A 26,914-nucleotide genomic window follows, 5' to 3' on the forward strand; every position below is an offset into this window, starting at 1 on the left:
CTAAAACCAAATCGGGGATTTCGGCAGCAGTAGTAAAGTCCGAAGAACAATGCAGCAATGCTTTAATGTTCCTCTTCCGGGCGATGATCTATTTAGGTTTATTTGAGATGTTAACCTTAATAGATAGCTGCTTACTGTTCACTGGAAACATCGAACAGATAATTCATATATAAGCCTGCTTGCATGGAGTACTCAGTATACTCACTCACTCACTCTACTGTCATCCTGGTGAACGTCGACTTAAAGATTGGGAACATGCGAGTGAGTAAGTATCTGTGGGTGGACAGCACAGCATGGCAGTAGCATCGTGTCGCACAGAACCAAGCGGGGTTGGTCTGAGAGTGAAAATACCAATTACCTGCCCGTATTTAAGGTTATGTACCTATATATGGATGGAGTAAAAGGGTTGAGGCTGATGTTCAATACCTATTCCTGGATCAGATAGGATAGGTAAATTCCAAGGTTGTTCCCGATTTTCATAGAATCTTATTATTTTCACAAAGTTCTAAGAACGGAACATACAAAAAGCGGCGATTAAGTTGATCCGGATAGAGACCGAAAGGGGCTGTACCGGTACGTATTGTCAGTAGGTGGGCCATATGGAAGAATGACCTATAGGGCTGACAATATAAGAATTGATTGATCCTATTTTGAGCTTTGTTGCGGCAGCTTGATTGTTGTGATTAATTGATTCGATTCTTCTGTCCAACTTTCTCAAGATTTGATATGTTTTCGACGGATAATCGGAAGATGACATCTCCAAAGCAATTGCTTGGCTGTTTGTCTCTCACTGACGTCAAGCGGATAACTTGGTGATATTCTCTGTCGGGTACGAGGACAGAGGAAGTTATGTTGTATGTTACGTTACAAGCCACAACCATACAACCACATCGATAACGCATTATTTTCAATTCCAAGCTCGTTCGTTTTCTTGATCCATTATATACCGTTTATCTTCAATATTCACATCTACGCGTGTTGGCAAGTTCTCACAGCATTGCCAGCCTTCAATTGACTCGGTTGGCACTCCTTCCACCCAACAATCCTCTTGTTGGTTTCATATCTCGTTGAGGGCTGAGTGACGGACTGACTGACTGACTGACTGACTGACTGACTGACCACAGACTCCTCCAACATGTCATCTCAACCCTCGACCATCGATCAATTGAAGAGTACAGCTTCTTCCGCATACGAGACTGTAGCCAACAGTGTATCTGCGATTTCTAAAGATGGTGTTTATGATCCTGACCAAGACAAGAACATGGTTGGAAAAGATGCACACGGGAACAAGTTTAGGAAGGGCGATTTTAAAGATAAATTGAATCAAGCTGCTTGTGGGGGACAACCAGAAAAGGAAGGAGAAAGCCTGACAGAGAAAGGTAGGCAAATAATTCAGCATTGCTGGTCAGGCTGAACCATGAAATCCCGACGGCAGACCGCTAATGATGAAAGCATTTTCGTGGATACCAGGCATAAGCGCATTGCAAAAATCAACTTTGGAACAAGGACCAGAGGATACAGCCGTGAAGGGCAATGAAGCACCCCCAGTTCGGCCACAACACGATGTGCCAATTGAACAATTTTTGAGAAAGCAATATCATAGCAGAAGCGGAGATGGGATCCCAAACCCCGAGGAAAGTAATTGATTGTCCTTGGGCTTCGATCACCGAAGCTTTACGAACACGCACAACATGACAGGAAACACGGAATGCGTATTACAACGATAATATCGTTTGGACAAGGCGTTTGGAAGAGTTCTGAATGGAACTTGTCAAATTATATGGAAACGGCATGAATGGGTGGCGTACACAGCTGAGCGTAGCTTAGTAGGCTGCAGTTCGTATTTCCTCTATGGTACAAGATATTTTGTGGATATCCGCATGTGTCAATGCCTGTCATCAATAGTGATTCACCGCAGCTTTGGCCAAATTGTTCCGAGAGCAACACAATGGAACCCGTAAACACACCCAACTCCTTACATACTTATGCCTATTTTTATTCTTTTGGCGGCTGCTGCCAGTGCTCAGTCCCTGTCGGCGGGCCTTGGCAGATGGCGATCAGTAAAAATCTCAATCAAACATTGAAGCCATCCACAATTTCTCCTATTCCAACGGTACGGAGTACCATGGTTTGGCATCAAAGTGACTTGAATCATGACCTTTCAGGAGAGCCAAGATGTGGTGTTCTTAAAAGCACATATTTCCCTTCATTGTTCAAGTTTGACATCACTCTTCGTCCGGACTTTTTCCCTCTTGATTTTTTTACCTGACTAGCCATCTCTCCCCACCAGAAATCGCAAATTCGCAATGTATCGGACGAATCCACAAATTGTAAGCACGCACAAACTAAAATTTACTTCAGTCTTGAAAATTCTTAGAACTGTTGCGACAATCACGTGAAGTACTTCTGTCAAAAGATCATGTTGCTAACACGATTTCTAGCATGGCTTTCGAATCATCATGGCCCGGATCATATTTGGCTTGTTAGTTATCCCGCTGGCTTCCTCATACCCATTTGCTGGAGTCGAAACCCGCGCTTCAAGCATTCAAGACTGCTTGACTCAGCACTCTGTTCCATATCAAGATAGTACCTCATCTTCATGGGCTACAACTATTTCCCCTTATAATCTTCGGTTACCATACACCCCGGCTGTTGTCACTTTACCTACCACCTCACAACATGTCAGTGACGCAATCACTTGTGCGGCCGCTGCCGGACTTAAAGTACAGGCTAAATCAGGCGGACATTCATATGCTAGCTATTCAACTGGTGGTAAAGATGGAAGTCTTATCGTCAGTCTTGAGAACTTCAATTTTATAAGCGTTGATGCTCGTAAGTTCGAACGATATCTTGAATCTGCGTTCTGAACAACGTCTAATCAAACATGTTCTAGAAACAAACATTGCTACTGTTGGAGGAGGTGTACGTTTAGGAAATCTCGCTCTTGGACTCTACAGTCAGGGCAAACGAGCTGTTCCACATGGGACATGTCCAGGGGTTGGAATAGGTGGACATTTCACTCATGGAGGTTATGGATACGCATCTAGATTTTGGGGTCTGGCTCTTGATACTATCGTTGGTCTCGATGTGGTTCTTGCCAATGGAACACAAATCCACACGACGGCCACAGCTTATCCCGATGTTTTCTACGCAATGAGAGGAGCTGCCGATTCGTTTGCTATTGCCACAGCTTTCTACCTCCAGACTTTTGCGGCTCCACCGTCTGTTCTTACTTTCGCAGCTAGTATTCCTGCAACACTAGATAGTGTCAGCACTGCTGTCTCGTCCTTCACCAAACTCCAAGAACTTACTCTCGACTCTACCAAAATTCATAAAAATATCACATTAGGTATTTACATCGACAACTATGGATCATTCAGTCTTAGTGGCTGGTGCATGAGCTGTGATCAGAACCAATTCGAGAGCGTCACTTTTCCAGAGATATTGTCCGCTTTTCCCACTGCCGGCACTAGCAGTGTTAAATCTCTAGGATGGACAGATGCTCTAGTCAGTGCAAACAATGGAGGACAGCTTCAGGAACCATTAACTGGATACGTTGCTCACGATACATTTTATGCCAAATCTGTGGTTACGAAAAATGCAGAGCCGTTGACTTCCGCTCAGTTGACTAGCTACTTCACTTACATTCTGAATCAAGGAAGAAGTGCTCCTTCTCCTTGGTACACTATTATTGATTTGTATGGAGGTGCCGATAGTCAGATCAATGTGCCTTCTTCTGATTCTTCGGCATACTCTGATCGTGACGCTCATTGGGTCTTCCAGGTAAGTCTCCCTTCCTCAACAAACAGGATTATTTGCACACCTGACTAACATTTGACAGAACTATGGCTTTACATCCAACTCTTTGCCACCATATGATGACGCTATAACACCCTTCGTCGACTCTCTCAATAGTGCTCTTTCAGCTGGTGCATCTAGCGATTTTGGAGTATATCTCAATTACGTAGACCCAGAACTAAGCGCAAACGATGCCGCGATGCTCGGATACGGACAAACTGCCTACAACAAATTATTAGCCATTAAACAAAATATTGATCCCAACGAAGTGTTCTGGAATCCACAGAGTATAGGCGCTGCTGATGATAATACTGGAAATAGTGGCAGTGGATCCACAAGCTCAGCTACGTCTACATCTACATCTGCACCAACATCTACATCTGCGACGTCAAAAGCTACTGCAACATCGTCGTTGAAAGTCTCAACTGATGCCTCGTGTGGTAATGGGTACACGTGCCAGGGAAGCTCGTTTGGAAACTGCTGTTCGCAGTATGGATGGTGTGGCAGTACGAGTACGTACTGTGGAACTGGGTGTCAAATTGGATTTGGAACTTGCTCGTGAGGAGAAAGGTTCTTGTGGGGGTGATTGGAATGAGTTATAAGACAAAGGATTGAGATTAGAATCTAAGCTGGGAGAAGTAGAAAAAAAAGCAGTAATGTTTAGATGATAGATGATATGCCGCGAGGTATCCATGGATGAGATATGATGGCGTTTGAAAAGGATGGCATGGTAATATTTTAATGGGTATTCTTGGGATTTGGAAAATTAGTTCTCACAGAAATATAGAAAATAGAAGAGAAAGATTTAATACCTTATATTGTGATTATGGAGAGGATAATAATATTTTGGGACTTTATTCCGAGCAAGTAAAGTGTATGATTCATCTACTGGACTTTTATAACAATAAAAGGGGAGCTATTCTTCAGAGTAGGGTAAAACTATACATTGAAAATACTGGGGTGATATCTTGGTATCGGAAAGAAACAATAATATGCTTTTGAATGTAAAGAAAGAAGATGAGAAAAAAATGATTTTAAAGCTCTTGCATACTCTTTTTTTTACAACTTTCAAATAGAAAAATTAATTACTTGATTTAATATTTTATATTCAAAAGAGTATAAATATTCCTTCAGTACATCGCTTTTGGCTTGTTTAATTAGAGCGGGGTCCAAATGTTCCATAGTCTTGTTTGTACCTAGCTTATGGAGTATTGATTTGGCGGATAAGTATCCGAGAACCCCCACGAAACAAAAACAAAAATGGCAAGTAGTCCGAACTGCTGCATATATAAACGTCATGTTTGGTCTGGTGTTGGGGTGAATTATGAGGGGTATTGATATTGGATGGATCCATTTATATGGTTCTTTAAATGGTGGGTTTGGTAGGGGGAGGTTCATCGTGAAGACTTCACATTACCCCTCTTCAAGTTTAAGTAGCATTTCCTCAATTCTTGTTCTTCCGATTCATCTATTGTTCATTCCACATTGTCAATATGCCTTCATATGATGAACCAGTCGTGGCCTTCATCGGTCTTGGAGCTATGGGGATGGGCATGGCTACAAACCTGCTCAAAACATTCTCTGTCACTGGCTTCGATGTCTACGAACCCACGCTCGAGAAATTCAGATCCGCGGGCGGAAACACAGCTACCACACCTCGATCTGCCGTCGCCAAGGCAAAATACGTCGTGATCATGGTAGCAACCGCTGCGCAAACACTTGCGGTTCTTTTTGACGATGTCACTGGAGCTATTCACGAATTACAACCGAATGCTACGATAATATTAAGCTCCACCGCTTTCCCCGAACACGTACCGGAAGTTAGAGAACTACTCGATAATAAATATAACAGGAAAGATGTGGAATTGGTAGATGCACCTGTATCTGGAGGGACCGGCCGAGCAGCTCTTGGTACGCTCGTAGTTCTTGCTTCTGGGCCGGAGAAATCGCTGGGAGCCGCGAACCCGGTGTTGGACGCCATGGCAGATCCATTGCATATAATCCCTGGTGGTTTGGGGGCGGGTACCAAGGTTAAGATGGTACATCAAGCTCTCGCGGGTATACATATGATTATGGCATCAGAAGCCATGGGGTTTGCTGCATTCTTGGGTCTCAACACCAAGCAGGCTTTTGACTATCTTGTCAAATCATCTGGTGAAAGCTGGATGTTAGGAAATAGAGTACCGCATATGTTGGAGAATAATCTTCACCCGTTTTCGGCTTTAAACATTATTGTTAAAGATATGGGTATAGTGACAGCCGATGGCCGTAGAGTCAAATGCCCACTTTTCCTTTGCTCTGCAGCTGAGCAAGTATTGGCGTCCGGCGTACGTTCCGGGTTTGGTCTAGATGATGATTCTGGACTTGTCAGAGCTTATATCCCCACTCGGCCAAGTCTTGTCTTCGAACAGACTACGATCTCTACTACAAGTGCGGATGACCCGAGATTGAAGCTAGTTGAAGATATACTAGCAGGTGTACATTTAGTCGCAGCAGTAGAAGCAATGGCTTTTGGTCAAGCTATAGGTCTAAACACCGGGATGCTATACGATGTAGTAAAAGGGGCGGCTGGAGCAAGCGCCATGTTCGTAGATAGAGTGCCAGCTTTGTTAAGTGGAAAGTGTGCCTCGAAATCCTCTATTAATGATGTTATTGCTCGTCTAGTAAGTAATTTCCAAGAACCCCTCGAAATCATACCACGTGAGTATATGGTGCTCACAATCAAACAGAATATAGCAATCGAGGAAGCGAGCCGTCTCAGATACCCTTTACATCTCACAGCCACAGCGCTACAGATATTACAATTGGCGAGAACTCGAGGTTCCGGTAATGAGCCTGATGTAGCAGCTGTGAGAGTATGGGATGGAATCGTCACATTTCCCATACCTGGCTTTGCATGAGGAAGTAGCTTCATCAAGGAGCGATATCTGAGCTTTGACGGCAATAATAGAGATCGTTCTTCCTGGACACTAACATGAAGTTAATCTGCATAGAATAAGGTTTGGATGGCTGTAGATGTAGTCAAATTAACTTGCTTCATTGGCAAATATTACGTGGGAATCTCCCCGCACTTTATGCATCATCTCGTTCCTGCAGAAACTAGTAACTTTGGCTCCTGCTGTGAGTTGTTTCAACCAAGTATATCTCCGAAAGTTAATTGTGTCTCCAAATCTTCATAAGCGGGGAAGCTTCGTATTAAAGAGGATACTAAATTCAGAAATATCGACTGTGATTGTTCTTGATAGTGTCGAGGTTCCAGATCTTATGACATGTTTATCCGGTGTCTTTTACAACACGACTCAATACCACGATGCAAGGGCCCGTCCGTCCGCACACCCGCACCCCCCAAATGCCTTCCCACCTCTTAGTCTACCACCAAAAACGGTAGATCACTATAGCTCAAGTGCTACTTCTAGTACAGCGCACTTTAAGTTTCTGGGCACATGGATCCAGGAACGGCTTGGAAATCATCAAATGGGTTGTATTTTGCGGCAATGCTGCGGTAGCGATATCCTCCCGTTTCTTAGCTAGGCAACACGGAATCCAATTATGTGAGCTTGGCTTCGTCTCTTCCAAATGTGGTTTAGCGCTGTTCGCAAGGACGTCTTGGAAATAGAGCGGATATTTTGGTGAGGCTTGGAAATGCTGCTAAATATCGCTGTAGCTGTGCTTTCTCGGTTATTGCTGCTCACTTTGATGATGGTTTGCTCGCCGTCGGAAAGCTACATCGCTTCTTGGTAGGTTGGCACAACCGTATTTCTAGTTTTAATCCCGTGTGGAGAGGCTTAGTATGGGGATTCAGGCACGAGTGGTTCTTCGTGCTCCTTGACTAAGGGTAATTCCATCGTATGATCTCATACCTAGCAATCGTCTTGGACGTGGAAATATGTCTATAACTTAAAGATCATTTCCCCTTTAATATGCATTTATCTTGAGAACTGTACATACTCCTCTCGGTGATCACAAAGATGCATTTCAAGTCTTTTTTATATGCCGCCGCTGCAATCCCTCTGAGCATTGCTGCCCCCACAAGCGATGGCCCAACAAAGAGAGCAGATACTACATTCGACTATGTAGTTGTTGGCGGTGGAACTGCAGGGTTGACAATAGCCTCACGGTTATCCGAAGATCCAGGGACCACAGTAGCAGTAATCGAAGCCGGAACTTTCTACCAGGTAAGTACAAACAAACATCTTCATCACGAGATCATACATTTGCTAAACATATTTAGATCACCAATCCCGCACTCAGCTCAACTCCAGCTGGAGACTCCTTCTGGGCGGGCTCTAGTCCAGCGGATACCAATCCGCTTGTAGATTGGAAATTCGTGACGACACCCCAAGCTGGTGCAGCGGGTCGCTCGATTTCATATGCCCGAGGAAAATGTCTCGGTGGAAGTTCAGCGAGGAACTTCATGATATATCAGCGTGGTACCACGCAGTCGTATCAGAAATGGGCTGATGCGGTGGATGATCAATCGTATACTTTTGATGGGCTATTTCCTTTCTTTCAGAAAAGTGTTCGGTTCACTCCTCCGGGATCGAGTCGGGCATCTAATGCATCTGCAGAATATAGCGCTGTGAGTATATCTTATTCATCAATCTCTTCGTGGAGAATGCTGACTGACATCTCTAGTCTGCATATTCGTCTTCGGGAGGGCCGCTGGAGGTTTCGTATGCTAATTATGCACAACCTTTTTCGAGCTACATGGAGGGTTCCCTAGGCGAAATCGGAATAAATGATATTCAAGATTTCAACACTGGTTCCCTCATGGGCAAACAGTATTGCAGTTCTACTATTGATCCTTCCAGCCAAAAACGAGAGTCATCTCAAACAGCCTACTATGACTCCACAGTGCAGAAACGCTCAAATCTCAAAGTCTATTCACTCACCACTGCGCAAAAGGTTCTCTTCGATAACGACAAGAAAGCCACCGGTGTCAGCGTCACATCACTCGGTATCATCCCGTACACAATCAATGCCCGGAAAGAAGTCATCATGTCAGCCGGTGCCTTTCAAAGCCCTCAACTTCTCATGCTCTCGGGAATCGGCCCCAAAGATACACTAGCCAAATGGAACATCCCAGCGATTTCCATCCTTGAGGGCGTGGGCCAAAATATGTGGGATCACGTTTTCTTCGGTCCTACGTATCGTGTCAAAGTGCAAACATTGACCAGACTTGCCAACGATCTCATCTACACCGCCGCACAATTCATAGGACCCTATTTAATCCAGAAAATCGGCCCCCTAACCAACCCCATCTGCGACTACCTCGGCTGGGAAAAACTCCCCAGTTCCCTCCGCAACACTTTCTCCTCCTCCACCCTCAACGATCTCGCTCAATTCCCACCCGACTGGCCCGAAATCGAATACCTCTCCGGCGCCGGCTACGTCGGCGACTTCGCCAGCCTCCCCACCACCCAACCCCGCGACGGCTACCAATACGCCACCATCCTCAGCGCCCTCGTGGCGCCCCTCTCCCGCGGAACCGTCACCCTCGCCTCTACCTCCGCCTCCGACCTCCCCATCATCAACCCCTCCTGGCTCACCTCTCCCACCGACCAAGCCGTCGCAGTCGCAGCCTACAAACGCACGCGCGCCGCCTTCTCCTCTAAATTCATGGCCCCCGTGCTCATCGGACAGGAGTATTTCCCCGGCCCCTCCGTCTCCAGCGATGCGCAGATCCTCGAGACGATTCAGAAAACGCTGCATACGGTATGGCACGCCGCGTGTACGTGTAAAATGGGGGTTCAGAGCGATCCCATGGCGGTGGTGGATAGTAAAGCGAGGGTTTTCGGCACGCAGGGCTTGAGGGTTGTGGATGCGAGCGCGTTTGCGATTTTGCCGCCCGGTCATCCGCAGAGTACGGTGTATGCGCTTGCGGAGAAGATTGCGGCGGGGATTAGGAATGGAGATTAGAGTTTGGTGTGGTGATGGTGATGATGGAATCTAGGTTGGTGGAGTAAAGGCGTGTGGTTTCACTTGGTTATTCACGAACTCTTCCATATCTGCCTTACCTATGTATAAAAGCTTATTCTAGACTTGTGTATTTTACACGTCTGAGTAAAGCCTTAATTTCATGTATATATTTATGACCATAATCCGTCTTCTAAATAACGCACAATATAATATCCTGTAGACTATCAAAGGACATATCAACCCATTGAAAATGCACATCAAAAACTTTTAGAAGAGGAAATTGCACATCTGTTAATACTTCTCTACACATCGTAGCAGTTCTCAAAAATCCAGCATTCCATACGAAGAATCGAGATTGCCAAACTACTAATGATGGAGGAAAAAGAGAGTAAACCAGAAGCGAATACCAAGGAAACAATAACCTAGTATTGAGGCAAAAAAAAAATCATACAGATGTGTTCTGCATAAGCAGACACTTGATTGTTATAATACAACCCCTGTTTCTGGTCCTAACGCAAGAGATAACTGAGTGTACAATAGTATGTGAATATCTTTGTTCAAGTACATTGCATGTTCTATTCATCATATATATTCCGTATGTCCAAATGCTATTGTTTCAACGAAAACATCCATCGTGCTAGAAGTCAGGTATGCCACTATAACTTGCTGTCTATTATCTCTTCGCATGTAAAGCTTTCATGATTCTCTATTCTTCATCATCTTCGATTGCCTGCTCTAATGGTTCTCCTGGCTTTGTGAATCTATCCGTTGATCAGTATACTTCCCTAGGCCGTCTTGTAAAATATTGGTGAAAAACTTACTTATTAACTACTCTCTCGATGCCATCCAATCCCATCTTCAAAGTTTCCATAGTTGGACCGTAGGAGAATCTGACAAAATGGTGACAAGGACTATCAAACAAATCTCTTCTCTTACTTGGGTTCAAATCGAAAAAGATACCTGGGACGACAATGACACGCTCCTCAAGACATGCTTGGAAGAAGTTAAGACCATCGGAGATTGCAGCCGGAAGTCCTTCGAGATCTGTAGTTTCATCAAGTTAACTTTTTTGGGTCCAAAGAATGTTGGCGTTAGTTGACTCACCCAACCACAAGTAGAAGGTACTATCAGGTACTTCCTTGATCTTGAAACCCATTTCACGAAGACGGTTGATAACATAATCACGCTTGTCACGGAAATGGCTTTGCAGAGCCTTCATTTCCTCCCTAACCTTGTTAGGCTCAAGCATAGGAATAGCAGCCTCTTGGAAAGGAACATTGGCACCACCATCAAGGTATGAACCACATGAGCCGATGGCTTTGATAAATTCCTATTTCACCATTAGTATGACTGGCGATACTTGAGAGATAGAGAGCAAAACAAACCTTTGGTCCGACAATCCACGCAATTCTCCATCCAGGTAATCTGAAGCGCTTGGTGAGACCATCAATGATCAAAACATCATCCTCATCCACATTTCCAACATTCTCAGCGGCACTGATTGTGGTACCATCGCAATCACTGGTGTAGTTATAGCCTCCATAGAACTCATCCATAATGAGAGTGGCTCTATCTCTGCAGATATCTTGAATTTCAGCAAGCTCAGGGTTCTTGACAACCTTTCCGGTAGGATTTCTAGGATTTGAAGTCAAGATAACTGAGGTACCACGAGAAATCTCCTCCTCAATTTTGTTAGGGTGGATGTGGTAACCATCTTCTCCAGAGAGAGGGGATGGAATTGCCGCAAACTAATCGAAGTAAGCTTTCAAGTATTCGTTTCATTAAGTGGAGAAAGGGGGTGACTTACATTCTTGAATAATGACAACATCTCGTTGTATGCAGTATAATCAGGAATGAAGAAGCCCAAATAAGCATTATTCAATACTGCGGCAATTCTGATCAATCCAGCACGACCACCTGGAACAATGCACACATTCTCCCAAGTATATTGACTTTCTTTGCCCTCTCTGTGATGTACATTGTACAAGTTTGCAACAGCGGCTCTCAAACTCTTAATACCAGCTGTAGGACCGTACTCTCTGCCTGCCATTGTAATATCGATGCTCTCGGGACGCTTGAAACTGCCAGCGATTTCGTCGTCGACTTCAGGAGCTCCCTGTCCAAGGTTTGCCCATTTCTCAGGCTCCTCAGCAAATCCATGCTCATAAGCTCTTTCGGTGCACCAGACTACACCAGTAGAGGCACGGGTAGGATCAAGTCCTGCGTGAGTTTTGTGGCCTTCGTGAGCATTGCGGAATTGCTTGTGAATCTTGGAGTCCATTTCTTCGTTCATGGTCAGTTAAGTTCTAGAAAGCAAGTGAATAAACAGTGCGACTTCCTCTATATGCATAGAGAGATTTGAATATGATAGTACATAGACATCTTTTACAATTTCTGCCCCGCAATCCCCAGCATTTTTTTAATCTCCCCCGAAATTGTGCCGTCCCAAAAGAGCTACTGCTCCCGAAGAAGATGGCTGTATCGCAAAGAGATGCTATGGCTCTCCGGGATTATAGATGGTTTCTGTAAGAAACGTTGAGAAACAAAGTCAAGAACTTACCATTGGCAGAAGGATCATGAGTAGAAAATCTTCTGTTTGGCTTGGACGACAATCTTGGAGCTCCAGTGGACCTATTCATGGAAAACTTTCTGTTGTTAAACGCCATGTTGTCTATTGTTTCTTCTTAAGGTGATGTAGTTGTATTGGATTCAATCAAAGGTTGAGAGCTCTTCCGCAATCTTATAAACAGTCAGGTTGTATTCGTATGTACAAGTTAGTACAAGGCTGAGGTGAAGTGAATGATTAAGAATGACTGAATGGCACCGTTCTTCGATCTCTTTTAGTAAAATGGAGGAAAACAAGCTCTTAAGAACAAGAGCGGAGAAAGGAGAAGGAAAGTGGGGTGTACAGTTCAGTTGGAGAGAAAATGGAGCAAGTATATAAAAAAAGGATCAGAGTAAAAAAAATTGGGTTGATTGGGTTCTCAATTCTGCCGTTATGTGTAACTCTGACCAAAAAATTAGTGGTCGCGGGGCGATGAACAGGGGATACAAGGGAAAAGCTTGTTTTCTTCCGCCTTATCGATTACGCAGCACAACCCGAGAAAAATCGAGAATGAGCCATTTGTCTGGAATATCGGTGTAGATAACGTACCTAGGGAGCTGTTCCCCCATACACCGTTCTTCACATACGATGTAAAGCGTTGCAACAAATATCGACGCCATGAATGTCTCACTTATGACATACGAATTTAATATAAAATCTGCCGTCTTCTATCCAGCCCAGGTACCCTCTCTCGAGCCTACAAGTACAACCCCACTGTAAAAGCCCCCGAAGCCCCCCCACGAGACTAAAAGGTTTAGAATGATTGGTGCCACCAACAAATATATCCACCCAGATGCTGCATCACGAGCCCGGGATTTTTTGGGTGTCTGGAATCTGGAATCTGGAATCTGGAATCTGGATACGACGTCAAGGCTAATCTATCCTGCAAAGCGTAGCGAATCGCTTAGTGTAGATATCGCGTGCAAAGGCGATCGTCACCGTTGGAGGAAGGCGAAAAGCTGCCCCTTCATCAACTTTCTTATAAATTTAGAGCCATCAATAAGTTATATTGAAACAGGTATGGTAAAGTACATTTTGATTCTACAGGTGGATCTACGAGGATGAAAAAAACAAACTAATAAAGACAAGGAACTATTCGACTCTTAAGAAATATCAGCTGCTGAAGCATCATCTTCTAGCATTTGCTTGAAGGAGAATGGTTCGAAAGGTATGCCATCTCCCATGAAATGCTTGCTCATAGCTTCGACCCAATGCAAACGAAGACTGTGCAACATTGCACTAGTACCTTCCATAACAACCAATACGGCAATTGTGAGGAAAAACCATGCAGTGAATGTTACCACGACCATGAAGACACCTGCAACACCGGTCATGTGAAGACCGATAGAAAGGGTCATATCCCACAACACAACGGAAAGTTGTTGATGCGCAAGGGACAAGGCCCATAGACGAAGGTATGAGGCGGTGTGAGACACACAATTCAAGCAGAATTCTGGGCAATGTTAGTAATGATAAAATTATGGGAGTGAGAAAACGTACCAATTGTATGAATAACCTGATGAATCATGACTTCAGAAAACTCAAATTCCTCATGTTCTTCATCTCCAATATCTTGTGTAATCATAGCGACACCTTCACCTTCGCTATTCATACTTATTCTACCGTCCAAAGTGTGGTCATCATCATCGTCGCCATCAAGTGCGCTGACTCGGGATGTTTCACCAATGCCTCTGTAACCTCTTCCTCGTGCTTTGTTGTGTTCCCATCGAAGATAGAATGGTTTGAGTAGTAGTAAAATTGGCACTTGGACAACAGCAATGAGAACAAGGCAGATTTGAACAAATCCTTGGCCAGAGTAAAGCTGCTCTTCGATGGTTCCGGGCGACAAGAACATGTAGATCAACATATTCAATAGACCTGGAGGCGATTCGCCAATAGCCTGCCAGTCTATTGACCATTTGTAGACAATGGCAAAAACAAGGTAACCAAAAATAGCTTGGAAGAAAATCATGCCTGGGACGAACACGCCCCAAATATCAATAGGAGTCTTGAAGTGACGGGCATTGATATAGGACAAGCACAATGAGTAGGTCATGTGGCACCAACCCATCAAGATACTCAACTTCATCTTGTAACTGTTGGTAAACAGGAGGTCGTTTTCCGTATCATGCCACATCCAATCGAGGCCGAAAGGATATCGGTATCCTGTTGGTTCCTTAAGATGAGCCTCAATAGAGTCGGGGTAATTCTCTGACCAAGCCCAAGCACTTGGAAAGAATGAGAACGACTTGGAGAATACATCATTGTAGATGAGACCAGTGTACATAGAGAAGATACCCATCATTAACATGATGTATCGACCATAGAAAGCCATTGAGAAAAGTTCATCGCGAACTTTCTTCAATGATTTCTCCCAGTAGATCATAGCCGAAGCTGCGCAAACCATGATAACACCATGTCCGAAATCACCGAACATGACGGCGAAGAGGAATGGGAAAGTGACGATGGTTGGGAGACCAGGGTTGACTTCTTGGTACTTTGCCGTACCGTAAGCATTGATAATCGTTTGGAAGCCTTCCGTGAATTTATTAGTCTTCTGGTAGGTCGGAGGAGTTTTGTTCGTCCTAATCTCATTGATGATCGACGGTACCGAAAGGCCTGCTCTATTGTTGACATCGTGAAGCGTTGATTTGATCAAAGGGAGAGAGTTGGAGGGGCACCAAGCCTCAGCAATCAAAGTCTTCCTCGCATGATCGTACGAGAAAAGGTTCAGTGTTTGGTAGACAGCCTTCTCTTTCTTGATAATGACCATCCAGGCAGCCAAGCTCCGAGCAATTTGAGTGAGTTCAGCGTCAAGTGTTTGCTTTGTGTTACGAAGAACGCTACCAAGATCGCTCAAACGAGTATTGACTTCATGAATCTGGTCCCTACGAAGATCGCTATTCTCATCCACGCTGTAAAGATCCGCACCAAGAGACTCCGAGATCTTTCTAATCTTAGCGATAAGCTCCTTTCCATGTGCGAAAATGACAAACACGTTTTTGTTGATGGCCTCGTTATTCGTGGGATCAACAATGGGTTCTGAAATCTCCGATTGATTCATGTAAAGATTACCTCGAAGGGTTCTCCATAAGATACGCTCGAATGCTGCAATACGATCCCGGGGAATGACTCCGGACACGAACCCAATATTCATACCAGAAAACGACCTCTCAGCATCCCCATTTTGGTGTGATTGTTCTATATCTTGCAGGAGAGGAGCATCGTCGTTGTCGGTGGAAGCTCTGATTTCATCCACATTTCCGTGAGCTCGATCGAAGAAAGACCCAGCCTCTCTTAAAACCCATCTCCACTCAGTAAGCTCTACCTCCCTCTTCTTCAAAGTTTCATAGCTGTCATTCAATGATGCAATTCGTTGCTCAAGGCTCTGGCTGCGATCAGAAAGCTCGTCGATTTCGGTGGCGGAAGGAGCGGCTAGAGTTTCGATGTCAAGGTCTAGCTTTCTAAGAGGGATTCCTGCTTTATCCATTTGGGTGTGGAAGTATCCTAATTATCAATTAGTATCGATGAAACAAGAGATAGAGGTTGGCACATACGAAGCTGTCTTTCAACATTATCGAGTCGTCTTATCTCCTGAGTGAAAGTCCGTTGAAAAGCAGTGACGTCGGAGTTGAGCTGCGCAATCCATTAGTAACTCATCATAATCTGATAGACTTGAGACATACATCTCGAAATTGAATCTGCCCAAGCTCTCCCAATGCGTTTACAATCTCGCGTCCAATTTCGTTGGCGATGTAGAGTTGGACCAAACTCATGTCCGCTGAGCGGAACATGGTGTCCTGCGACGGTGCCATAATGAGAAGCCTGGGAATAATCCCTAGATTCTATTTTGGCAATTGTGTGAAGCTTCCCAAGCAAGTTGAGGTGGGTTTGTAGGATTGATTTTGAGGTTGCAAATGTTGGAAGATGGCAGCACATCATTAACGATATTAAGCTTCGATACCTAGCGCCCGACAATGTCCTGAGCTAGTTTATCACGTGACAATACACAGTCATTTCAATTCGCAATCCAACATATTCTCTAACCTTTTCATGATCTGGACTGCGTATACAACATCCGGCCAAGTCTCTCGATACAACTATATGATACCTATACCTACTCGAGATTCCTTTTGCAAGAAAAGGTAAATTCCCCGGGTTCATAAACATCAATAAAGTCGTTTTGTTTTGAACCAATAAGACAATTCTTTCTATGCCATAATCTCTACTATCATTATTATTGTTCTTGTCATAACCGTCATTATCTACCTATGTACATCTTAACTCTACAGCCATTTTCCACAAAGGCTCAAATTGGACCTGCGTGCAAGCAAAGAAAAACATTGCGAGAATCCGATCAACGGGTGGATGAACCACAGAGCAATGGTATAGAATTTATTGGTGATCAGAGCACCGATGACCATTGAATATTTTTGACCAAGTAATCGACAATTTGCCGTAGAATAGGGATACGCCAGAACTATCAGTGTTCATGACAAGCAAGGTATTCACGTTGATAAAGCAATCTTGTTGGTTGCAGATAGTCCTTGAAATTGTATGGTCAATTCGAAGATCGACAGCTTATTGCTTCTGTGTACGGATCCAATAGTGCCATGCTTGTCAAGTATCTTAATCTTTATTGAACATTGGCGATGGTATCCCAAAGGCGTCCTCTGAAATGCATCAGCAATTCGGGCATCGTTGCTTTTTCCGAGTAGACATTTAGGCGCTTTCTGGAGCCTACCTAGTGACAGTGATCGATGCAATGCTCATTGCCAAAACCAGGACTTTAGATGTATACGTAGAGTATCCCCATTCCTCGTTGTTGTCGTGAGTGCGTGTTCGACCCGCTGAGTAATTCCATCTTGCTGGAGCCGACGTAGGTACACATTGAGTCCCATGGTAGGAAGCCAGCCACAGCTTGACCCAAGTCCCAAATGTTGTAGGCAAACGACATGACATGCCCAAGACTCATTGCTTCTTGCTTGGGGGATATTCTGAGTAAACCGTTGTATCAAGAATAAGAGTCCCTCCACGACCAAAGCCTACCAGAATGATGACGAATGCCCAAGAGTTCCATGAGGCCAGGAGAGTAATGCGCGTGATACGATGCACGCTCGTGCACAGATGAAGAGCGAAGCGTTTAAAGCAAATCGCGGATCAAAGATATCTGCAGTCAGGCCCTAGTCTAGAGCTCTTGTACGCATACATCGCACTAACGTACACTGCGATTGTCAACGCGCAGGAGTGTGCAGGACCAAAGTCACAGGCTGCATGCACAGCAATAAAGTAAGAGCACATAATCCGTAGCTGAGTATCAATTAGCCTCTCGTGGTAACTGTTCCTTTCTCGCCCGCAAATCCAAAAGTTCTTAAGTTTGTGTTGTTGTCGAACTTTAAGTATAGCGGCGCGATCGTAACTTCCCGAGGTCATTCTTGAAGATATACTAGAGGCATGGTTCGACTCGGATTAGACGTGATCAACTCCAAATTCTTAAAATAGCAGCATCCAGGGCAAGATGCGAAAGCTTTTACACATTTTCAATATCTACGATGGGCAGTAGTAAAGCTCTCTCTTGTCTTTGATTCCGTGGTTGTTTTGTGTTTACTCCGTACGTAATAAGTAATATGTAGCTAAAAGAGAAAGGCTACCTAAAGAGCCAGGTACGTACTTTGTCCTTGTCCATGTCCCTTAATAAGGCCCACTTCCAATCTCCCTTTCATCGCAATTTTATCAACACACTGTAACTGTAATCTTATTACATTCAACATCATCATTCAGTCCGACCACCAAAATACATATCAACAAACCGCTTACCTTTTAAGATCGATATTGTTCATTCGACGCATCTCACAATTGTTCCCTTTTTTTTCAAGGAGGAGAGTATTCATTACACCTTACATGATAGCTCCATACATATAGCTGCATAGCATACTTAAGGTGGATAAGCCCCTCTTCTGTTAGGACCTGCAGGGTGCTTAATGCCCAAACAGACAATGTCGTCAATATGAAGCTGGATTTTCTGAAGCTGGGTACTTGGAAGCCGGGTACTTGGACGCTGGGCTCTGTCGCCTATGTTTCGACTTTCGTCATCCTCTACGTTGTAATTGGAGGTCTACTCTTTGTTACTCCTCTCGATACCGTCGTCCAAGCCAGGGCGAACCATCAATTATACAACGTCTTTGTAATCCTTTCATGCTATGGTGTCACTCTAGTTTCGGCTTTCCTGCTCTTCGCGACGCGCATTTACACAAACAAGGAAATCATAAAAGCGATACCGAAAACATGGATACCTATCGAAGAAGGCGATGTCGAGAAAAAAGTTCGAAAAATGATTGTGGCGAGCCTGGCGAGAAGTGCTACACTAGCATGGGATTCACGACCACGAATAGATCAGCATGCGACTACACTAGTATCGACGCAAGACACACTAGGTGAAGCGACAATCGCTGCTGAGAATAGTCGCTCTGAGCGGGAAATGGACGAGAAAGGGTCTCATGGATCTACAACTGGTATATCTACAAAAGAACCCGTTTGGGGTCAAATTTCCCACGATGGATGGTCTTCTCCAACCGCCGCAGTTCTGCCAAATTTACAGTACATCACGGTCATTCTGGAGTTACCTCATTTGATCGAAGCAAAGGCCGTATCTTTAGCACCCCCTGACCCACAATCAACGTCTCGACCGCCCATGCCTGATCTCAGAGCGGTGGATGTCCTTCAACGACCTGCGGCAATGTGTTTGCGCGACTACATCGGTCATCTATCTGGATTTGGCGTTGTCAACGATTCCTTGATCGCCACATCTTTTCTGTCAGCCTACGAGTACGCTCGATTTTCCTCTAACGCTATTAGCGAAGTCGAATTTCGCGATCTGATGAAACATTTCGCAGAACTTCTTCGCGGCATGGAACCACTCAGTCCTGCGATAATGATGAGTCTAGCTATTGACGACCAGGAGAGCGACATTGACGGCGATGCGTCATCTAGTCCCACTCCCATCACACCACAAAGTCGGTCCCTCGCATCATCCTTGAAGAGTGTTAGCATACGTAGTGGCAGTGAAGGAACCATCCGAACAACACGTTCTCATAGACTTGGTACGGATCATACAATGCCCAATCGGTCACATGCTGGTACAGCTTTTATTGCTCCCCGAAGCATAAGGCCTAAAGTACCTGGATCGCAAAGACGGACTAGGGGCTTTTATACTAGCAGCAGCTCAAGTTCCAGTTCTAGTATGAGATCTATAAGCCAAACAAGCGTGATCAAGCTGAGCAAAGTCCAGACTGGAGAGTCATTACCTTATGAGTTAAATATACCCCGGGTGCGCTGATATATCGGTCGCCTTTTCCTTATCTTTTTTTTTGAATCGTTATTAGCGTTGGAGTACGGGCTGGAACAAAAGGTCTACAATAGGCATGGGAAACGTCTAGATATATTCCTCTAATCTTCAATGATAATGTACAATTACTGAACCACCCCATGCGAACTCTCCAATCTGTCTCCGCCTATATCAACGTCTTCCTCAATCTGACCCTCACAGTAGAAAGCCTGTCATTTCTCCCTCATAGAAGCTAGATCCTCGCGGGATATGGAGAGGATATCATGGCCAGTCCCACTACTCATCTCCAATCTCGATCAGAAGACTCTTGAGCAAATGGCGATTAAATGCAGAACAACATTGTCAGAGATGCAAAAGATTGCTTGATGTACTTTGTGGCCGTTGGACCAGCGAGTATGAGTTTAGTCGAATCTATTTCGAGATGTATTTCAGCCTCAGAAGCACTCATGCAGTTATGATTTTCTGTCGATCTGGCTTCAGGGGCTGGTCGTGTTTGGATAATCCGCAGCTATGATGTTGAACGGCCTTGCATTGCGCATACATGACGAAGCTTACAAACAAAGCCACGTTGATGTTAACTCAATTAGGACACTTCTATTGGAGGAGAAATTTCGTTATGGAGGCAGAACGACAATGTTGTGCTGCCTTGGGAACACGTGGGGTTAGGGGTACTTCTTATTCCCCGCGAAAGTTTGTGCCAGCTGAAGGTAGTAATCCCGGATCCGTGGAGACAACCCCCCCCCCCCCCAATGTCCCGAGTGTAGTCAGCCTTATTGCTAACCATAGCTATATGCATAATTGATGGTATGGAGGGACCAAAAGCTATCATTCGTTGGGTGTTCTTGGCCGAAGTTTCATGTGTGTGGTAATCGTGTTGCTTGGGGTAATGAAGGGGTAAAACGTGGTGCAGTCGTAGTCGTATCCGATGATCTTTTGCAGCCATGAAAGGAACATGGCAGCCATGTGGATTGAAGGTGTGCTTGTATATCCGAACGCACTAAACAAGTTTCTACCGGTTTCCGATAAGCTGATAATTCGGCCCTTCTTCTAAATTCATCAGCACCGTTTATTTTCCCGGGGTCATAACGTACGCTCATCCCAACTTCCTACGCCTCTTTCCCGCACCTGCCTTTTAGTGCTATGCCCGATTTATTGCGAGGCGTGGCTCCAGGTATCATCGTAGCGTTCGAGATACTGTCTCATGTCGGCTTTATGGGCATCCATACTTTTCTTTGCTGACCAATGTTCGTATTCCGGGTTAGGATTTATAGGGTCTGCGGCGTATCTTGACGCTCTTTCAAATGAGTAATATCCATCATCAATGGGTTGCGAGGGGGAAGTGTCTTGTGTTTTGTGGTCAGGCGAACTGGATTTCGTTCTCGATTGCGATTCCACTTTCTCCTTAGAGGTCTTGGAATGAGAGCTGCTTTGAGAAATGGTGAATGTTAGTGAGTAACTCTCCTGTTATCTGGTTCGACTAATTTGAGGGAACGAACCTTTTGACAGATGGATGGTTGGTTTTGGTAGACCAAGTATCGGAGTGAGCCATTGTACTGAAAGGAAGGCTTAATAGAGCTTATGGGTTCAAGCACGTGAATAAAGACAAGACTTTAATAGTCGAAGTGTTTGTGTATTCTTCAGAGACTGGTTGTGAATCAAGTATTGGATGGCAAGAAAAAGTATCTCCATGAAGTGGGAAACGATCAGAATTTATACTCCAGAGCCTCATAGCAAGAACAAATTAATATCTTTCATGGTTTGCAAAGACTCCCTACGACCAGACTGAGTCGTGCATCGAGTATCTGTAAGCAAAAACAAGATAGTCGGTATCTCACAACAACTCATTTTGAACCCCAATTTAAGCATGCATAGTACATTGATGATGAAACCAGTGCTGAGCTCAAGGGTTATTGTGGGGTCGGCATGTTGGACAGCCCTCAAGTGAGTAATGGAGAGTCGAAGTAATGAACCCTTTTACTCAAATCGACCGTTGAAGGTTCCTCGCACTCATCAGCCAGGGTCTAAACAGAGACCGGGGATTAAAAAGTCCCCTGACCTTGACATCACTTGCAGTAGTAGTCTCCGAAGACAGATTCCAGAAAGCTTCAGAAGTTTCAGCGCTCACAAGATCCTTTCGGAAACGACTTCCTTCGGTAACACGAAAGGTGGTTTTCCAACGTTCTTTACATGGGTCAGATATTCGAATGTACTGATGCATATCATTCAACCAATCAACTCAGAAACAACCCTGTTGTACAAATGGCGTGTCTATCGATCCGTGCTACTACGGCGTCTCTACCGATCCATGCCAGGTACCGCAGCTTCTAGAAGCCTTCCATGCATAATGTTTGGATGCATCGCCCGCTAGGATACATATTATCAAAGGCTTTTTAGTAGAACTTCTTGCCAAAGGATATGATTTCGATTATAAAACCATCGCGATATTCGTCTCGGTTGGTGTTTCCGTACACATTGAGTTTGACTATCACAATGATGTCGGGTTCACATCTTTTTGGGAAAAGCCAAAATTTACCAACTTTTTGAGTATCAATGCCAACTCTATACGAACTCTGCATCGTCAAAGAAAATCAACTGCAGCACCCACCCTGGCCATCAAGCGTCTTCAAAACGTACGTACCTACAGCAAAAGAAAGCCGACTCCTGCATGTGCATGTGCATAGATAAGCGACTGGGGTAATGTTCATTTGATTCGAATGACGATCGCAATCCCTACAACTGGCTTCCATGCCAAAATATTGATGCACTATTTTGACACCTTTGACGTAGGTTGTTAGTAGTCAACTGATGGATAAGTTACCCACGGTAACTTTCACCCCTGTTGGTGTTCGCATTGCTTGCTACCTATCCATTTTTTGATAGGCAGACATGGGTAATGCATATATTGTTTGGGGATTCAGTCGTGATTTTCTGTTCACCTGACGGCTAAGATAAGTTAGTCTACGTGTGTTGGCATGGCTGTATCTACATTTATACGTACTTCCTGGTCCTTGAAAGGCTATTGTTTTGTTCCTAGTCTTTACATTTCAGGTCATCATCTGTGTGGTTGGAATGCTTCTATGTTGATAACATATATGAAATTATAGAGGATTCAGGCCTTTTCAACTCAACTCTACTCAAGAAAGGGGGGTTAAGATCACCTTGTGAGGGAAATGAATCACGCAGAATACACATCTACTTTTTAGACTTCATGATAGCAGCGTCAGGTAAGTTTTGAGATTAGTTCAATGGCCACCTAGTATTTAACGTCTTGAACGTTTATACAGCTTTCTCCACGAAATGTCTTTCAAATCAAGTAATAGATCTAGCTACCTTTCCCAACGACTCAACAACCTAGGATTGGCAAGGATTACAGCCTAACATCACACCACTTTAAGCCTCATCATCCTTCAAACAATAGGCAGATTTACTTGCAGATTTTCCAAGAATGCAAGGCCTTCCAGAATTATAACGACTCGTCACACTACTCTTTAGCCATGCGACTTCCTCATGTTGTACCACAAGAATATCTACGCAGCTACGAGGCTCTCATGCACGATTACAGAGCAAGGCAATTTTAAATTCATCCATTCATCTATTCACAGCGCCAGCGATACATAAACCCCCCAATATTGGCGGCATCCCCGAGTCCAATCTTCGTTGCCAAGATTCTTTGGTTGCCTCGCCGGTTCTTCCATGAGCCTCAGGGTTCGGACTCGGCTTCTCCCTCTCCAATTGTATCTACTCTCTACTCGCATCCATAATTTTCAGCTACGATCAATCATCGGATATATCCTCCCAGGCTCAACAATCACATCTTAAAATACCATTCATCGACGGCATCAAAAATGATCACTCCTCCGCCCACAAGACATGTCCTCCACCAATCCACATCAAACCCCAAACCTCAATTCCGAACCCCAAGAAACCCGATATCCATCAGCGTAGCCTCGTACGAGGAGCAAAATTACCAATACGGTTAGTATCCGAGGTAGATGTCACATACTCGCTTCAGCCTTGCAGGTAGTGGTAAATTTTGCTGTATCGTGCGTATAATATACATGTCAGGTACACATACATATTGCATACTATGTACGTATCTCCTTCATAACCTTCTCGAATAATTCTGGAACATTCAGTGTGTAACCGAATCGGTTGGAAATACTAGAGACAGTAGCTTTCATCCAGCCAATCGGTAATTTACCCTCACATTTCGATTAGAAAATCTATTGTTTGTTATTGGATTGGATTGGATTGGATTGGATTGGACAGCCAAGACAAGACAAAATATACTTGATGTTCTAAAAATAACCTGTCAGTGTCAGTGTCTGTGTCATCTTATCTTTTTTTTTCTTCTTATCTCGCCATCTGTCATTTTTTGAAACATCTTATATTTTTGGGATTTTAATTAGTATACTTGTACATACATACATACAGACATACATACATCGACCCCATATTCTCAACTCCTCGCCATCTGACTTCAGATGCACACTGCACGCTTTCATAATCAACCCATCAATCCCTCCCGCCGCTAGGATAGGTAACTTTCGGTCCCGAATCCTTTTTTTTTCTCTCGTCCCCTTTCTCGGAAGGCGAGATAAGAAAACAGTGGGAAGAATAAGCAATAAACACATAGACCATTTACGGTCCGTACTGCAGAAATGGGATGGGATTTCGGGGCCGTGAGATCTTGGACCCCGCGATCGGTGATGCGCTGTGTGTGTGTGTGTGTATTCTGAGATACGAGAGATGGGGGGGATGGCATGCGTATACGAGAGTGGAGAATTACTTTCTTTCTTGGGGTTTCGTTAGGATGGAATTGTTTTGGTTCGTTTCATTTGTTTGGGTTGGGTTGGGTGGAAATGAATTAGGTGACTGGGGGTTGGAGTGGAGTGGATTGGATTGGTCAGGTAGGTCATAGGCGGAGAGGTTTGGACCCCAGCTTGTTTCGGAATTGTAGAGTTGCAGTGGAGAGTGAGATTTGTGTGTACACGGTCTTGATCGCACTGGTTTGATGCATGATGCAGGTACGGTTTGGACGTCGGTAGTGTTGGATAGTTTACTAGGTATCTTTCTTACGTGTGGATGAAATGTTCAGATGAATGAGCGGATACTCGGATGCGTGGGGGATGAGAACGAGGAGGATATGGAATTACTAATAATACTCATGCCGAGATCTGAAAGTGAGAGCTAGAGCTAGATACCAATGCACGTACGGTATGGGATGGGATGTTTAAGTGAAAACGATCACAGCAGACGATTCATATTTGTTCATAATTAAACTCCATTATCTTTCGTAACAAAACTCCAAATCGGATAATCAGATATTGTAATACAGTATATGAAACAGGGACTACGATCTTATGGAATCGCGACGCTCTTCTTGGAAAACTTTCCTTTGGGCATTCCTTTTGGCTTCTCGGCTGTTTTCTTCTCTGCGGGCTTCTTAGGTTCTGGCTTCTTGGGTTCTGGCTTTTTCGCTTCTTCTTCTTCCTCCTCCTCCTCCTCTTCATCCTCTTCTTCTTCTTCCTCTTCCTCAGAAGATGATTCTCTTCCGTCAGATGAAGTTATCTCTTCAATTACATAGCCATCATCATCCTCGTCGTCATCAGATTCCTCCTCGCTACTAGACTCCTCCTCCTGTACAAGTTGCTTTTTCGTTGGTTTTTGCTTTTTTCCCACCTCTTTCTTGGGGGTTTGTTGTTTTGGCGTCCCGACCTTACTCTTGCTCTTCGTCGTCGTAGCACTCTTCTTGGACTTTGGTTTTTCTTCTACCGCTTCTTCTTCTTCTTCTTCTTCTTCCTCCTCCTCTTCTCCCTCGCTACTCGTATACTCTCCACTAGTGTACTCCTCACTATCAGTATATTCTTCCTCACTATCTTCCTCGCTTTCCTCCTCGCTTTCCTCACTCTCCACCTCCTGCACAATCCTCCCCTTCCCTCTACTCTCCAACGCATCATTTGCAACCCTCGTCATGATTCCATTCAACCAATTTTCCGTTCCTTTCCCCACCCCTCCTTTCCCAAAATTATTCCCCAACCCATTTCCATTCCCCACCACATTCTTACTCGGCTCACACGTCATTCCCAAAATCGTTCCCTTTCTCCGACTTCCCCCTTTATTCGTATTCTGGATTGGTTTCACAGTAGGTCCCTGGACTTGTACCCATCCTTTCCCCTTGCCATTTTTCTCATAGATACTTCCATCCTCCAGGACTCTCCTTCCCTTTCCATCCCATCGTCGTGTTTCTTCAATAATGGGTTCTCCAAGACGTTGAGTACGTTTCGTACGTGTAGTCCCGTCTTTATTGATGGTTGTTTTTGTTTGATATGCGCGACCCCAATCATCTCCCGATGCGGTAGAGGAGGTCAGAGCAAAAGATGCCGAGGTATTTAGTGTCAAGGGCATTTTGCGATAATCTTTCGATGAGATTTGTTTGTTATTTTTGTGTAAGTTTGGAGGAAGAAACTAGTAAAAAAACTTAACGGCAAGACGATTATTTGGATCCTGATATATGAAAATAAAATCAAAATCGTATGTTGGTTTTTCTCGAAATCAAAAACAGGATGACGAGGGATTTGACGTCATAATGTGAAGTCATGATCACGTGTCAGCTGCCACGTCGGCTTTCGCAATCATGATTCAGGTTCTGTTGCGTTGATGGCTTGATCTGATGTATTTGATTTGATGTTAGAAGAACATGTGAAAATGGAGCATTACCCGGATGCTTCCTTCGCACTCGACTATATTTGAAGTAACAAACTAGTAGTTGTTAGTTACGGAAACTATCAACCGACCGTTTATTTTATCGCGTGTACATCGTCTCGAGACTTGACTAAACTAATCAGAATAATTTTCGACGATGGATCTTGGCATGTCACAGACAACAAGTACTGTGGGGTAGTGCGAAGAAGAGTGCCGATGGTTACTCTTTTTCGGCTGCAGGAACCAAAATAAAAAGGTACGAAGGTACGAAGTACTACCTAGTACCTAGGTACGTCGATGCTTGTTAGATCCAGCAAACACTCGGTATATTTTCAGACGAGAATGGCGAAGCTCGGATCTCGAATCAATTTCCACAAGGAGGTCACTTTGAGGTGATTCCTGATGAAGTTTGTCCTTGTTGTGCTTGTTGTTTCTCTGAGTTGTTTCTTGGCGCCCATTGGTCATACTCGGCATATATATTCTCCTAAGTCTAGATACCTCCCTTCTTCTTCTTTGCCGTCAGATCCGGCAATAGAAGTGAT

General features: G+C 44.3%; 10 protein-coding genes across 10 annotated transcripts; 4 read left to right on the top strand and 6 right to left on the bottom strand.

Moving 5' to 3' along the window:
• Positions 1–750: 750 nt before the first annotated feature.
• Bfra_008915 (putative glucooligosaccharide oxidase protein) lies at positions 751–4,400 on the top strand (the record flags this gene model as incomplete). The annotated part of the gene is made up of 8 exons (XM_037339270.1): positions 751–778; positions 1,125–1,379; positions 1,453–1,638; positions 2,028–2,113; positions 2,442–2,832; positions 2,894–3,783; positions 3,842–4,233; positions 4,289–4,400. 8 exons carry the CDS (start codon positions 751–753, stop codon positions 4,398–4,400), a joined length of 2,340 nt encoding a protein of 779 aa, XP_037190836.1.
• Positions 4,401–5,291: 891 nt separating this feature from the next.
• Bfra_008916 (putative 3-hydroxyisobutyrate dehydrogenase protein) lies at positions 5,292–6,698 on the top strand (the record flags this gene model as incomplete). Its single annotated transcript, XM_037339271.1, has 1 exon — positions 5,292–6,698. One exon carries the CDS (start codon positions 5,292–5,294, stop codon positions 6,696–6,698), a length of 1,407 nt encoding a protein of 468 aa, XP_037190837.1.
• A 1,068-nt stretch (positions 6,699–7,766) lies between these two features.
• Positions 7,767–9,717, top strand: Bfra_008917 (putative gmc oxidoreductase protein; the record flags this gene model as incomplete). Its single annotated transcript, XM_037339272.1, has 3 exons — positions 7,767–7,973; positions 8,030–8,377; positions 8,434–9,717. 3 exons carry the CDS (start codon positions 7,767–7,769, stop codon positions 9,715–9,717), a joined length of 1,839 nt encoding a protein of 612 aa, XP_037190838.1.
• A 706-nt stretch (positions 9,718–10,423) lies between these two features.
• Bfra_008918 (putative aminotransferase class i and ii protein) lies at positions 10,424–12,383 on the bottom strand (the record flags this gene model as incomplete). Its single annotated transcript, XM_037339273.1, has 6 exons — positions 10,424–10,478; positions 10,539–10,761; positions 10,822–11,047; positions 11,103–11,465; positions 11,525–12,000; positions 12,278–12,383. The coding sequence occupies 6 exons, from the start codon at positions 12,381–12,383 to the stop codon at positions 10,424–10,426; spliced, it is 1,449 nt and encodes a 482-aa protein (XP_037190839.1).
• A 1,042-nt stretch (positions 12,384–13,425) lies between these two features.
• Bfra_008919 (putative vacuolar atp synthase 98 kda subunit protein) lies at positions 13,426–16,137 on the bottom strand (the record flags this gene model as incomplete). Its single annotated transcript, XM_037339274.1, has 4 exons — positions 13,426–13,775; positions 13,823–15,829; positions 15,880–15,958; positions 16,009–16,137. 4 exons carry the CDS (start codon positions 16,135–16,137, stop codon positions 13,426–13,428), a joined length of 2,565 nt encoding a protein of 854 aa, XP_037190840.1.
• A 974-nt stretch (positions 16,138–17,111) lies between these two features.
• Bfra_008920 (uncharacterized protein) lies at positions 17,112–17,755 on the bottom strand (the record flags this gene model as incomplete). Its single annotated transcript, XM_037339275.1, has 3 exons — positions 17,112–17,319; positions 17,438–17,505; positions 17,717–17,755. The coding sequence occupies 3 exons, from the start codon at positions 17,753–17,755 to the stop codon at positions 17,112–17,114; spliced, it is 315 nt and encodes a 104-aa protein (XP_037190841.1).
• Positions 17,756–18,329: 574 nt separating this feature from the next.
• Bfra_008921 (putative sucrase ferredoxin domain-containing protein) lies at positions 18,330–19,658 on the top strand (the record flags this gene model as incomplete). Its single annotated transcript, XM_037339276.1, has 1 exon — positions 18,330–19,658. The coding sequence occupies one exon, from the start codon at positions 18,330–18,332 to the stop codon at positions 19,656–19,658; it is 1,329 nt and encodes a 442-aa protein (XP_037190842.1).
• Positions 19,659–20,816: 1,158 nt separating this feature from the next.
• Positions 20,817–21,216, bottom strand: Bfra_008922 (uncharacterized protein; the record flags this gene model as incomplete). The annotated part of the gene is made up of 2 exons (XM_037339277.1): positions 20,817–21,090; positions 21,164–21,216. The coding sequence occupies 2 exons, from the start codon at positions 21,214–21,216 to the stop codon at positions 20,817–20,819; spliced, it is 327 nt and encodes a 108-aa protein (XP_037190843.1).
• A 388-nt stretch (positions 21,217–21,604) lies between these two features.
• On the bottom strand, positions 21,605–21,885 carry Bfra_008923 (uncharacterized protein; the record flags this gene model as incomplete). Its single annotated transcript, XM_037339278.1, has 2 exons — positions 21,605–21,688; positions 21,724–21,885. 2 exons carry the CDS (start codon positions 21,883–21,885, stop codon positions 21,605–21,607), a joined length of 246 nt encoding a protein of 81 aa, XP_037190844.1.
• A 3,143-nt stretch (positions 21,886–25,028) lies between these two features.
• Bfra_008924 (uncharacterized protein) lies at positions 25,029–26,075 on the bottom strand (the record flags this gene model as incomplete). Its single annotated transcript, XM_037339279.1, has 1 exon — positions 25,029–26,075. The coding sequence occupies one exon, from the start codon at positions 26,073–26,075 to the stop codon at positions 25,029–25,031; it is 1,047 nt and encodes a 348-aa protein (XP_037190845.1).
• Between the last annotated feature and the right edge of the window lie 839 nt (positions 26,076–26,914).

The sequence above is a fragment of the Botrytis fragariae genome (genome assembly GCF_013461495.1).
Source record: "Botrytis fragariae strain BVB16 chromosome Unknown tig00000101, whole genome shotgun sequence".
In the NCBI taxonomy this organism is placed as follows: domain Eukaryota; kingdom Fungi; phylum Ascomycota; class Leotiomycetes; order Helotiales; family Sclerotiniaceae; genus Botrytis; species Botrytis fragariae.